The sequence below is a fragment of the Sparus aurata genome, chromosome 6, assembly GCF_900880675.1.
Source record: "Sparus aurata chromosome 6, fSpaAur1.1, whole genome shotgun sequence".
NCBI lineage: Eukaryota > Metazoa > Chordata > Actinopteri > Spariformes > Sparidae > Sparus > Sparus aurata.
Window position 1 is genome coordinate 21,796,002 of NC_044192.1, and position 12,364 is coordinate 21,808,365.

Genomic DNA, 12,364 nt, shown 5'->3' on the forward strand with positions numbered 1-12,364 from the left:
ACTCAACATTTGGTTGCAAATACACTCAATGCAGAGTAATTTTATGCATCATTTTAAATAGAGATCACATTTGGTTCTTACTCCTGCACAGACTGAAACAATACTAACAAATCCATAGCTACAGAACCAACCAACTTAAGTCAAGCAAATTTATAAACACCCACAGATTAATACTGCATCAGCTGAATAATGTAATCAAGAGGCTCAAACTTGGAGAACTTTAACAGTGTTCATTTATTGTTCAATACACCATGTGACAGTTTTTGTGCACGCATGTAATATGGTCCATGAACGAAGCAGCTGCAGCTCTGATGTTGAGAGATCTGTCCAGCGTTGCTGCCATCACCCAGTCAAACAGTCACAGTTGGATCCATGAGCTGTGCAGTCATCTGAACTCAGGTTTTGAGGCCTTTATCCCACCGATTGAGGCTCCACAATCCACTTCAGTCTCCTGTGTCAGTCCTCTGGAGAAGCGCTGACGGGATCACAGCTGGGGGGGGGGATGAGGGCTTACTTGGACCTCTGCCTCATCTTTCTCCTTTTACGCTTCAGCCTGTTACAAGAAAAAAAAAAAAAGTGAAGTTAGGAAAAGTTTTCTGCTCAATGTCCATTTAGGAACAATAACTGAACCCAGAAGTCCACTTTTAGTGGCTTGTTTCACATGTGATAGTGTTGCCTAGAGAGCACATGTCATATTTGACTTCCCAACTTGGATGTAACTAGCATCAGGAGTTAGGACACTAGAGTTGGTACTTATGCAGTTTAACTGCAACGCACACCAAAAGCAACTAACCAGATTCTCCTCAAGTGACTGTTTCGCTTAGCCATACTGAGAAGTTACATTTTTCCTCAAGTGCTTTTAAAAAAAAAAAAAAAAAAAAAAAAAAAAACTGGAGTTCACAAGATACTATACAACCATTTAACACATGGTACATTATAAAGCAAAGCCACATGCATATTTGTGAAATGGGGTCCTGTCCCGACTACAGCAGACTTACAATTAAACCAAAACTCCAAACTCTTAAACATGGAATCAAAACATAGATAACTTCACTACAGTCACATGTTTTATGGACATAATTCTGATACTGGCTATAAATACATGAAGGTAATGTTTCAGTAAGAAATGGCTTTTTATTGGTTGTTGCGGAAAGATCAAGAACTCAGGTGCAGTCCTGGACTGCAGTACATTGAAGTGTAGAGAGCATAACATAAATTCCAACTTTGGCCATTAACACACCATTTCTTTTATCAAAATGCCCAGATGGTATCTGACCACTAGTAATTGGTAGAAAGGAAAGTGGATTATTGTTTCTTACCTGCGCATACGCTTCTTCCTCCACTAGAAAACAAGAGGGAGATTTATTAGTCAAGTGTCTGCAGTCCACCATGCCATGTGTGCCCTCCCATTTATTGACCCAAGTGACAGACCACATGCATATTATGGAGCAGGAATACTACTAGTAATATACATTTAAAGCTACACTGGCATTGAAAACATCAGTTGTGTTAGTAACTACCAGAAATAGACTTTAACTAAATAAGCCCGACCACCTTAGCTAGCAGGTTACAATTGCTAACATTAGCATGCACCAAAGTGGGCCGTATGCACCACGAGCATTTATACCACTCGCATATCTGATATTGTAATTTTCTTAATTTGCATTGTTAGAATTACTTAACACACATAAGACAGAAGAATCCTTCAAACAAACACGCATGTGAAGCGGGAAAGGAGTTGTTGTTCAGATGTTAGCTAGCAGCATTGACCAGAACAGGAAGAGGATGTAAAACACAAAAATACAGAAACTGTCTAATTAACTTACCTTGGCTCTCATCGTGTGGGGAAGGGTCTGTGAACAAGGAAACAAATACAAATATTAGTGACTGCGGATGATTTGTAAATCTTAAAGATTAGTTTGGATTCAGTTACCAGAGAAGAGATGTTGCTTACCCCAAAGCGAGAAGAGCAACGAAAGAGGATGTGACGAAGAAAGAGGGCGCTACTTATACCGGTATTTACGTCATCTTTAAGCGCCAACAACGTCTCTGGTGTTAACTCACCGGGAATTGTAGTCTAAATGGTCAAATCTGTCTCAGTTGAATATGATACCTACTTTTCCAACACGATATGATCTTCGAAGACTGATTCCAGGTTTAAGGACCTTTAAAAAAAAGCTCTTGCATTATCCTAGAAATAAGTAGACTTTGCGGGATTTTTAAATATACATAACAAGTGAATACAACTAAACAATAAATTAGATTAGGTTAAATAAGCTGTATTTATCCCACAACGGGGAATTGCACGTGTTACTACAGCTCAATATGTATTTCAATAAAAAAAGATAGATTAGATAATTTTTTATATATATATATATTTTTTATATATATTTACAAAAAAACAACAACAAAGTGAGTGGAAAGTGATTGTTCACGAAGTGCTTGAGTTAAACACTCTGATGGCTGTGGGGAAGACTGAGCTGCTGCTGAAAGAGCTGCTGCTAAAACAATGCAGCTGCCTGTGACATTTATTTATTTCATCTGATTTATTTAGTTTAGTTTTATGTTTGTTTGTTTTTTGCATTTTTCTTAGTCATGACGTACAAATACAGTGAATTTAAACAAGTGTAACTCCTGACCACGGAACAAGCAGGTGACACAACACTCTCACCTTAAGGTCCATTTAGATATACATTCTCTTATCTGAAACTTTCCACCTATTCCCTCAGTCTTTTGCAGATGAAGTCCAAGACGTGCACAGAATGTGCATGAGGATCATGTGACATGAAGCTCCAGTGCAGTTACTTAATAGACCTAGAGATGACATGAGAGCCTGAGAAGCTTTAACCCTCTTATTGATCATGGAATTATGCTAACCTAAAATGGATTTAAGCACAAAGCCATCCTTGAATGACGTGTTATAACAATATCTACCGTGATCCTAAAATGATGATTCTTGTCAAAAGCAGCAAAGTAAATTCCCACAAAATAAAAATTACTTCATTACATTAATTCAAAATATCTGTTGCCATAATAAAGTTCTGGTCATTGATTTTCAGTTTCTACTAGCTACCAGGTACTAACCATTTGGCCAGTGGACACCAAAGTTAATTTGCCCACTGTGTCCCACAATGGGCTAATCCCCCAATAGAGCATAATCTCTGATGGTCGATAAATGTATCCATCAATCTGGCCGATCCAAGTGATGCTGCATCTCCTTTCTTCTCATTTAGCACCTTTGACTCCACAACAATATCTGAATCTATAATCTTAAACAGTTTGGATTCAAGCAAGCAGTTAGTCTTGATATTGCATTGCAGACATTTCCAATAATGAACTTAATAAAAAAAAAACATCACAGAAAACAGACAGAAATGTATGAAAATGTTTTATTTCATTGGATGTAAAGTTTCATTGCCCACTGATGGAGCTACAAAGCAGGATTCCTCTTCTCAACACTGTCCCAGACCTCCAGGTGAAACTCCTTACTGGTCCAACTGCAGTGAATAAGCCCATAAAACCTTCTCAAAGTTTTACCAGCTTCAGTTTTCATGCTTCACAAGACTAATGGCATAGTAAAGCAAGTTACAGGTGACGCTAATAGAAAAGTTTTCAAAATTGTAATGTGAAGATTACTTTTTCATAAAATTCAAGGGGAATGGCAGTAAATGTGGCAGTTTTGTTCCCTAGAGTCAAGCTGATCACAACTGTGGGTTTTTTTTAGAGTGTACACAAAAAAAAAAGTGCCTTCTGCTCAGGTTATTGCTTTAAAGAAAAAATCTAGTGCGGTTGTCTCGTTGTAGCCAAAACTGTGGTCAGATCTTGATGACCGAGGCATAAACCTTCACCACGTTAACTCTGGTGTAAATGCCATCTATTGTGTTACAATTCCTGGCGTTAACCATCAATTGCGTTACATTTCTTAGTCGGCCATTTTAATGAGCGCCACAAATTTGTAATTTAACCCTTTACCACAAGTTGCAATGAGAAATTCATGTTTTTGATGAAAAGTTCTTAAAAGGTCTCAGTTGTTTGATAATGCACTGGAGGATTTAACTGTTCGTCCCTGGTGATTCTCTCTCACTCACTCACACACTCGTAAACTTTACAATAAAAATATCTGGATATTTCTTTGAACAGTAAATTTGCAGACATATAAACAAGTTCAGGTAACTTTGATGCCTAAAGGAAACATGTGACAAGCCAGTCGAATCATCCTATTCATGCCAGCCTCCAATACATGACGCCTTACAGAAAGGTACACTGAGATCACAAATATGATCCAGGCTTCTCCCAGTACCATCCAATGATCTCTCATCTGTAGCTGCATGTCAAAATATAGACTGCTCCACTTGCATTTCACCACAGTAAGCTTTCTGTTGTAATTTAAGAACATTAAGTTTTGGATAATAAATACTGAATTCTCAAAACAAAAAAACAGGCACCAGTTTGGCAACAAGTCTTTTTCAATGTTCTTTGTTTCCTCCTCAAGTAAGGGAAGAAAAAGCAACACTCATTCCATGGAACATTAAATTAATGCAGTAAAGGGTTAAAGCATCCTTGTTGGATCATTAAATATTAATTTAATTCCAAAGTTCTTACCAATTCATCAGTTTAATCTGTGAAATCATCTCTTATTAAGTGTTCAATGGGCAGAGAGTTTGGGGAATTTGTTGAGTTTTCTCTTGCTTCTCTTTGGGGTCTTGCATGTGTGAAAAGGCAGTATTTATTTATCTATTTATTTATTCTGCGGCTTCTGTTTCCTCAGTTGGCTGACCAGTGGCATTTTCTGCTGTCTTTGAGGCCTGTAGGATGAGAAAAGGGGAAGGAACATAAGGATTACAAAATATGTATTCTCTGTGACCCAAAAGACAAGGAGGTGAGTGGTACGAGCGTGACAGGTCAAAATCTTACTGCAACGGTAAACAAACAATAATTTACCTTCTTTTTCTTTTTCTTCTGTGTCTTACGGCTTGCGGAGCTCTGTAGTAAAGTCTGGGGAAGAGAAGAAGAGTTTCAGTGCAAAGTGATTAAGGTATTTAATACAGCCAGTTTCTCTGTGATGAATGGGCTCTATTTAAGTGAAGGGTATCTTCACCTTTAGCTCTGGATCCTGAACTTCATGCTCTGACTTGTAGAGTTCTGGATCAAAAGGTCCATTGGTGATTCTGTGAGGCCCGTTGGCCATCAGCAGCACTGTGAACTTAAACTGAGCTACAATCTCTCCTGAGAAAAAAACAAGACAGAAAAGATGGTGGCAGTGAATAAATAAGTAAAAGAAGTTAAAAAGACAAAAACATTACAAGGCGAAGAGCTAAACACTCACCCTCTTTCTCATGCAGCACACTGAAGGGCTGTAGCAATTCATGCTTGGCACACTCCACCACACCGAGGCGGGCTTTGGCCTCATCCTCGAACGCCCTGGTGACAGAAATGGAGGGTGGTATGAAATAAATGCTTCGTAGGAGTGTCATGATTTCGATTCTGTGTCCAAATATTATTGAAATAAGCCAATTATTATACCCAATAATTTTGATCACTGAAATCAGAAGCAGGGTTCTCTGAGTATTTTTTTACCCTCCACCTACTACTTGTTTGCATCTGAGGAAATAAAATAAAAAGCAACAATTCAAAGGCGGCACAGTTATCATATTGGTAACCTGCAGCTGCACTTCCCGACTGTTTCCTGTTTGCATGAAGACAATCAAGTGTCAGGAGATGTTTTAAAAAAAAATGTTTTTATTTGTTTGTTTGTTTTGTTGAATCCCTGAAGGGTGGTGTGTTTTGCTGAATTTCTTTTTGGTAAATATTATGTGAACTAGTCTAAAACTTCCCTGAAGAAGCCAACAGGATAAGGTCAAGCTGTTCTCATAAAATGTGTATCTCTCTTTTTAAATAAGAAATGTAAAATGAAAATGTTGCCAGGGCAAAGAAACAATGATCTCAGATGTTTACAAATCCAGCCATATTCTATCAATGGCCCTCACTGCTGAACAGATTAATATCGTGTAATGATACCCCTAGTGATGTGTGGTGTTCATACCGAAGAGTAAAGGGCATGGCATCAAAGCGTCGTTCCACCTCGCTGAAGAACGTACGGGAAGTTTTCATCTTCAAGCCATACTGCTTACTGGGGTCCCTCTTGTAAATGGTGGTCCTCAGACCGCCATCTCTGGCCTAATTGGAAATTTCAGAGGGTCAAACCAAATAAAACAATCAATCCAAGTGTTTATTATACAGCTGAAGCACGCACAGTCAGCAGCTATGAGTAATGAAGAAAAGACGAGATGAGACGAGACAGGACACTGACCTTCCCTTCTCCGGTGCTAACCAGGACGTCCACAGCATAGACTTCATGTACCTCAAACTCTGCCTTTTCATGGTCCTTCCTGTAAATGAATGTCAGCAGCTCGTAAAAAACATGAGCTATACATTTTGAACTCAGTTCATTATAAAAAGTAAATAAGGGCACTCCAGGTACTTCATCGCAGCACATCAGTTCATCGTGATAATATATAGAACTTATTGTGAATAGTTTTAAAATCTAAAGTATTCCACTTAAGACAGTTAAGTGACAGTTTACAAACATTATTGTGGTTGTTTGGTTTCAGCAACAGTTCCAGGCAGAGATCTGAAAACCAACCACATCAAACTGAATCTTGCTGTCTGGACTGGGAAATATGCAGTCTTGTGATTTTGGTGGTCAAGTCTGCAGTCATCATGGTTGAAAACAATCTTCTTTTCTTTTTTTTAAAAAAAATAGTACTGTGTCCAGCTCAAAACAGCTATGATAAACTACTGGGAGATCGTTTGTGCATTTGTGGTATTTACACACAGCCTGACTGTTTAAGTATGAGCTGACTGGTATTTTATCCACAGTAACCAACATTCCAGCAACTTCTTACTTCTGCTCAAAACAATGCCGGGTCAAATCAGTAAACTAACCTATTTTTTTTAATCAGATGTTTAAATTGAAAGAAAATTACAGGGAAATTGTCAATTTTTCTATAGAAAAAATACAATGTAGCGCATCAAGACAAAAAGACAAACATCATTGTGCAATATTTTGAAATTCCCCTAAATTCCCATTGCCTGGTAATGCATGCTAGCATTCTCTACCATCTACTGTGTAAATTTGGACACAAAAAGTCTTGTAAAACACCAACAGAAGGCTTTAGTTTTTCCTCCCTAAATGTACCTTTGCTGGTCTGTCGGGTTCTGAATAATGGTCTTCTCTCCATCTATGACATGCTGCTTGAGCTGATGAGACAGCATACCTTTGAAACACAGAGACAAGCATATCAATAACAGTAAATCAGACCACTTACAAGAAAACATTCACTTGCACATATTAATCCTTAATAAGCTCTGTCTTCCTGTTAAATTAAGAAATCTGAAGGGATTGAAAAAGAACATTTAAGGACATCCAGATGTGAACACACAGAGATACAACCATTCAATGAGACACTCACCTTCGATTGGTGAGCATTTGAACGACTGAGCAATCTTGTTCCAGGCTTCTGTCACTTGAGTGTTCTGAGAAACAAAGAAAAACGCCTTACTTTGACAAGCAAAATGCAGTTTTGCATTACTGACTCAAAGAACACGAACAGCTGAAATGCAATCTAAATACAGTTGTTGATTTTGGCATGTATGGACAAAAATTGTTATTTTTTATTTCTACATGCTGGTTGCAGAGCAGAAGGACGGGAAGAACAGACTATTGGAGGATGTCCAGTGAATTCTCAAAGAGATTACTGTGACTGACATGAAGACTGGGAAAGGTGTTACACATACCTGATTACCAGGTTTAACAAGACGAAGAGCTGCTTCTGCACACAGATGAGCTGCTTTGACGACATCAGCTTTCCGGCCTGTGATGGGGTTCTCCTGCAGAAACAAAACACAGTGAGATGAGGACTTACAGGTGTGCCTGTGTGAGAGGACACAAAACTTGGACTAAAGCAGTGTTTGAAGAAACGCTCTCACCTTACTGGCTCCAATCACAAAGCTGTGAGCAACATTGGCAATGAAGCCGTCAACATGAACCCCTAGATCTCTACACAAAACAAGAGGAGAAGAAGAGATGAGACTATGAAATAACAATGAAACAAATTAAACTAGTCACACGTCAAATTTATTTCAAGTTTAACTGCTTCCTGTCAAAATCAATATCAATCCTACCAATCAAATCAAGTTAGGAAGGACAAAATGTCAACTATCCTCCACTTTGGAAGAGATGAACAAAAACTAAATAACCAATAAGGTCAGACAAAAATAAAAACAATTTAATCTGTTATGGCGATTAATTGGAAGACATACTCCAAGGTGAATTTCTTTGGCTGAACATCAGCTGGAATACAGTCAAGGACTTATTGTGAATTCTAGGGAGCAGCACTCCTGAACTGAACAGACATGCACAGCCAGAAGGTTTGGCTGGGAGCGTGTGAAAACTGGGAAACATACAAACCTTGTGCATGTGCAACCACATCACCATGAGCTAAAACAAACATTGCAGTTCCACAAAAAGCACAAAACATCACAGAGGATGAAGACACACGTGGCAACACAACAACTAAGATGAGCCGACTTCCTTTTTCAAAGTACATTACATAAAAAACAAAAAAATGTGATGAATTGGATTTAGTTGACAAATGACCACCAAAGATTAAATCCAATGTATCACTTTGAAAATAGTAAAACCCCCTGTTCAAAAAATGTCCAACCTTACTTGTCGTTTGCCACACAGGACAGACAGGAAGACAAGACCTCACTGATGAAGCAGACAGTCAACAGCAAAGAGAAAACACATACAAGCCAAGATATCACATGAATAGAAGGGAGGACAACACACTGGGAGACTCAAGACACACACGAGGGGAGAACAGAGGGTGACATTACTGCAGAGCGTCGTGCCTACATTTTGACCAGATCCCCATCTTTAAGTGTGTAGTCAGGGTCACTCTTCAGGGGAGAGAAGTGGCAAACACAGTTATTGACTGAGACGCTGGTGGGAAAGGCAATGCCTAGAAGAGGGAAAAGAGAACCACCAAGTCTTCATTTGGAAATCATCGACAATTTTAGCAAGAACACTACACTACTGTGACACTCTGCCACCGTATTTACTAGTTTAATTGTCCCTGCTGCTATCAAAGCTAATCATCGTTGTGTGGACTCGAACACAAAGGCAACATGACTGCATCTGCGCTCTTGTTGATGAATCCCCCCCAAGTTCACCCGAACACCAAGGGCCAAACTAGCATCATCTTTGCCTCACCTTTCTTCATCTCCTTTTCCTTCTTGAAGACCTTTCCAGTCTCACCCATGATGTAGGCATCTCCTGTCTCGCAGAGGCTCAGCACTGACACGCCGGGCCTGGCAGTTTCCACGACCAGACGCAGGGCCTCTGGAGGAGGCAAACAGCCAATGATTAAGAGAATTAAAAGAGGCAAAAGTTAGAGCAGGCAGACGCATTTATGCAGAATTTAGGCCAGAAGCACAAAAAAATAACACATTCGTAACAAATTAAGTGAATTGTTAACAGGTATAAAAAGGTGCAAAAATTTAAATCATAGCAGACGCACAGATACATTTTAGTAACAGAAATACTTTTATAGTTTTTTTTTTATCTGGCCCATGAAGCCCTGTGACACCATGATATGAGACAATGCATTAGACCTATGTGACTGTTAAAATTGCGTAAAATGAACCCCCGAATGCCCAAACATGAGAAGTGACATCTATTATAGAGACCAAGCCCTAGTTTTTATACCATTTGCAAAGCACAGTTAGAATTTAAATAGGGTTGGGTGACATATGAGTTTATACAGTGGAAATGCATTCTTTATTATATCAGGGGACCGTGTTGCAAATCAAGACATTTATAATGTAAGATGATTTTAATATTAATATTATGAAAAGTAGATTTTACCAGTATTTAATTGGCTGCATTTGCCACAAACACATCACCATCTGTTTATTTTATCCATTCTTTAACCTCCATAGTTCCGCAGTTTCTTCCTGAACACATACTTTATGTTTCTATCAAACTACTACTTTATCATACAGATATTGTGGCAAAAAAAGGCCTGTTATAGAGGATATTATCGTTATTCCCCACTCCTATTTTCCAACACATCATCCTTCATATACAGTTCAATCTTTTCATATGACAAATAACCCAGGAATGAGATACATGCAAGCTGTGGTCATCACATTATTCCTGTAGCGGACATATCATGTTACATGTCAATTACAAATATAACTCAACATTAAAAGTTTGAGGATAAACTAACACAAACTTGGCAATGCGCGTCAGAGAATCGTGAACATGTGCCGTTAAAGTGGCTTCCTATCTGTGGCTGCCTGCTTATCTTTCACCTCAGAAACGTTTGGCATAGCATGTTTAGCTAGCTGACTGTCCAGGGCAACAGGCTGAGCTGTGTTAGCTGGTCAGTTAGCATCTCATGTTAGTTAAACGGACAGCTCTCTCTCGCTCTCAGTGAAGGCTAACGTCAACGTTATGAGCATCAGTGACAGGGGAGCTAGCATTAGCTTAACCTGGTCCAGCTGCACCTGCTAGCTTGCCAGCCACTTAGGGTAGAATATGTGTGTCTCGCATGTAAACCACATGGCTGCTGCTGCTGCTGTGGGGAAAACTGACTGCACGAAAGGCCGAAAACAGCAGATAAAATCATCCACTCACCAACGGCCACTCGTATAAATGTACTCACGGTTAGCGATGTCACCACCCATCTTGTACTTGGTGACAACCAGATCCTCGGCTATGGTCTGCTCCTGCTCATCGTCCGACATCTTGGCAGTGGAGTTTCAGTCGCTCGTCGGCCCTGCAGCAGCGACAGTTCCCCGCGGTTGAGCTCCGCTCTGACCGTTTCTGCTAACGCCGGCCTCCTGCTGCTCCCCCAAGCCCCTCCCACTCCACCGTGACGCTAATGACGTCACATAGACCCCAACCCCGCCAAAATGCATCCAGTGCAACAAACATGTCCAGTCAGTGTTCAGTCTTCCAGTGACTGTTTTCATCTAGTGTTAAAGAATGTGCTAACATTGTTTCACAAGTTGATCAAAAATCAACAGCCCATATGAATATTTTCACACATTATTTCCATTATGGTGGTCATTAAAGGAAGACAGCTCGGCCAGCATAAGCCCCAAGATCCCAAGTTGAATTGAAAAGATGATCATTTACATCCTCAACATTAGAGGTGGATTTCATCGTTCGATGTCGAGATTCAGTTCCCGTTGGTCAGTTCGGCAGGAAGAATCGTTCATGTCGGTCGTTCAGTCAGGCTTCTGGTAAAACGTCGTTTAGCAGTGAATCATGTAATGCACTGTTCTCAGCTCCTCGTTCTCAAACGATTGTGCTAATGGTCAACTTAACACTGTAGTTCAAGGCAAATACATAGCTGCAACTTCATGATTATGTGTACATTTAGACAACACAAGAACGGACGAGAACGATGAGCTACGAACGAAATTGGTTGAAATGGGTTTTTTTCATGGAAACGGTTGCTATGCTTTCCTGTTTCTCATTGGCTAAAATTCGATGACAGTTTCCTAGACTCAGCATATGATTGGCTGGCTCTCAGTCCTCCTCACCAATCTGATAATTAAACAGTGAACAACACAGCGACTGGTCTGTGAGAATAAACAAGCGAGAGAGAAGTGAAACGGGGAATCAGGTCAGTTCGTTTACATTAAAGAGTCGTTCCTTCGAACTGATTCGTTCGCGACCGAGACATCACTACTCAACATTCGACTGATCTTGTTCAGCCTAGACCAAGCCTAAAAAATAGCACCAGGCCCTGAAGCCAGCTTTTGTAATGGGTGAACCGTGTGTTTACATCGTCACATAATGCGCTGCGGCCCAAACATACTTTTTTCTAAAAGCTATATTGCAAAAGAAGCACCTGCACAATGGTGGATACATTTTTTTGACTGCCCAGCAAAAGTCCAGAAGAGCTGCGTGATAAAATGATATTATCCTCATTCAAGTTAGCCAGGCGCTAAACTGGAAGTTAGCCAGCTCGATCGTCAGAAGTCTCTAGTGCACATGCTCTATAGGCTGTACAACATCGAACTGTTCATCTGGGCGATTTCATACCCAGGAAGTCGAGTTGTTTTGGCTTCAAAGCGCCACTGAGCAGCTTTCCTATGAATGAATGTTCACTCCAACACTGTCCAGATTTTATGTGACATCCTAAAGACACAGCCTGGCAAATGCTCCTCTTATTTTTTGTCAACTTGCTGTAGTAAACACCCAAAATTTGCTTTCACATTCATTTTTAAACCTAACTAAAGAACATGCAACCTGCATTTTCAGACAAAACACACACACACACAT

The 12,364-nt window shown here is 39.8% G+C and overlaps 1 protein-coding gene and 1 long non-coding RNA gene across 2 annotated transcripts; both read right to left on the bottom strand.

Annotated features, from left to right (window-relative positions):
- Positions 1-210: 210 nt before the first annotated feature.
- Positions 211-2,060, bottom strand: LOC115584152 (uncharacterized). Its single transcript, XR_003984491.1, has 4 exons — positions 1,955-2,060; positions 1,827-1,853; positions 1,320-1,342; positions 211-553 (listed from the first exon to the last, which is right to left on the bottom strand). It is a non-coding gene; the product is annotated as an uncharacterized LOC115584152 (long non-coding RNA).
- A 1,313-nt stretch (positions 2,061-3,373) lies between these two features.
- Positions 3,374-10,936, bottom strand: pa2g4a (proliferation-associated 2G4, a). The gene is made up of 13 exons (XM_030420933.1): positions 10,734-10,936; positions 9,278-9,406; positions 8,921-9,026; positions 7,990-8,059; positions 7,798-7,890; positions 7,473-7,536; positions 7,199-7,277; positions 6,311-6,389; positions 6,044-6,177; positions 5,327-5,421; positions 5,099-5,226; positions 4,942-4,995; positions 3,374-4,805 (listed from the first exon to the last, which is right to left on the bottom strand). The coding sequence occupies exons 1-13, from the start codon at positions 10,813-10,815 to the stop codon at positions 4,743-4,745; spliced, it is 1,176 nt and encodes a 391-aa protein (XP_030276793.1). The 5' UTR covers positions 10,816-10,936; the 3' UTR covers positions 3,374-4,742.
- Positions 10,937-12,364: the final 1,428 nt, after the last annotated feature.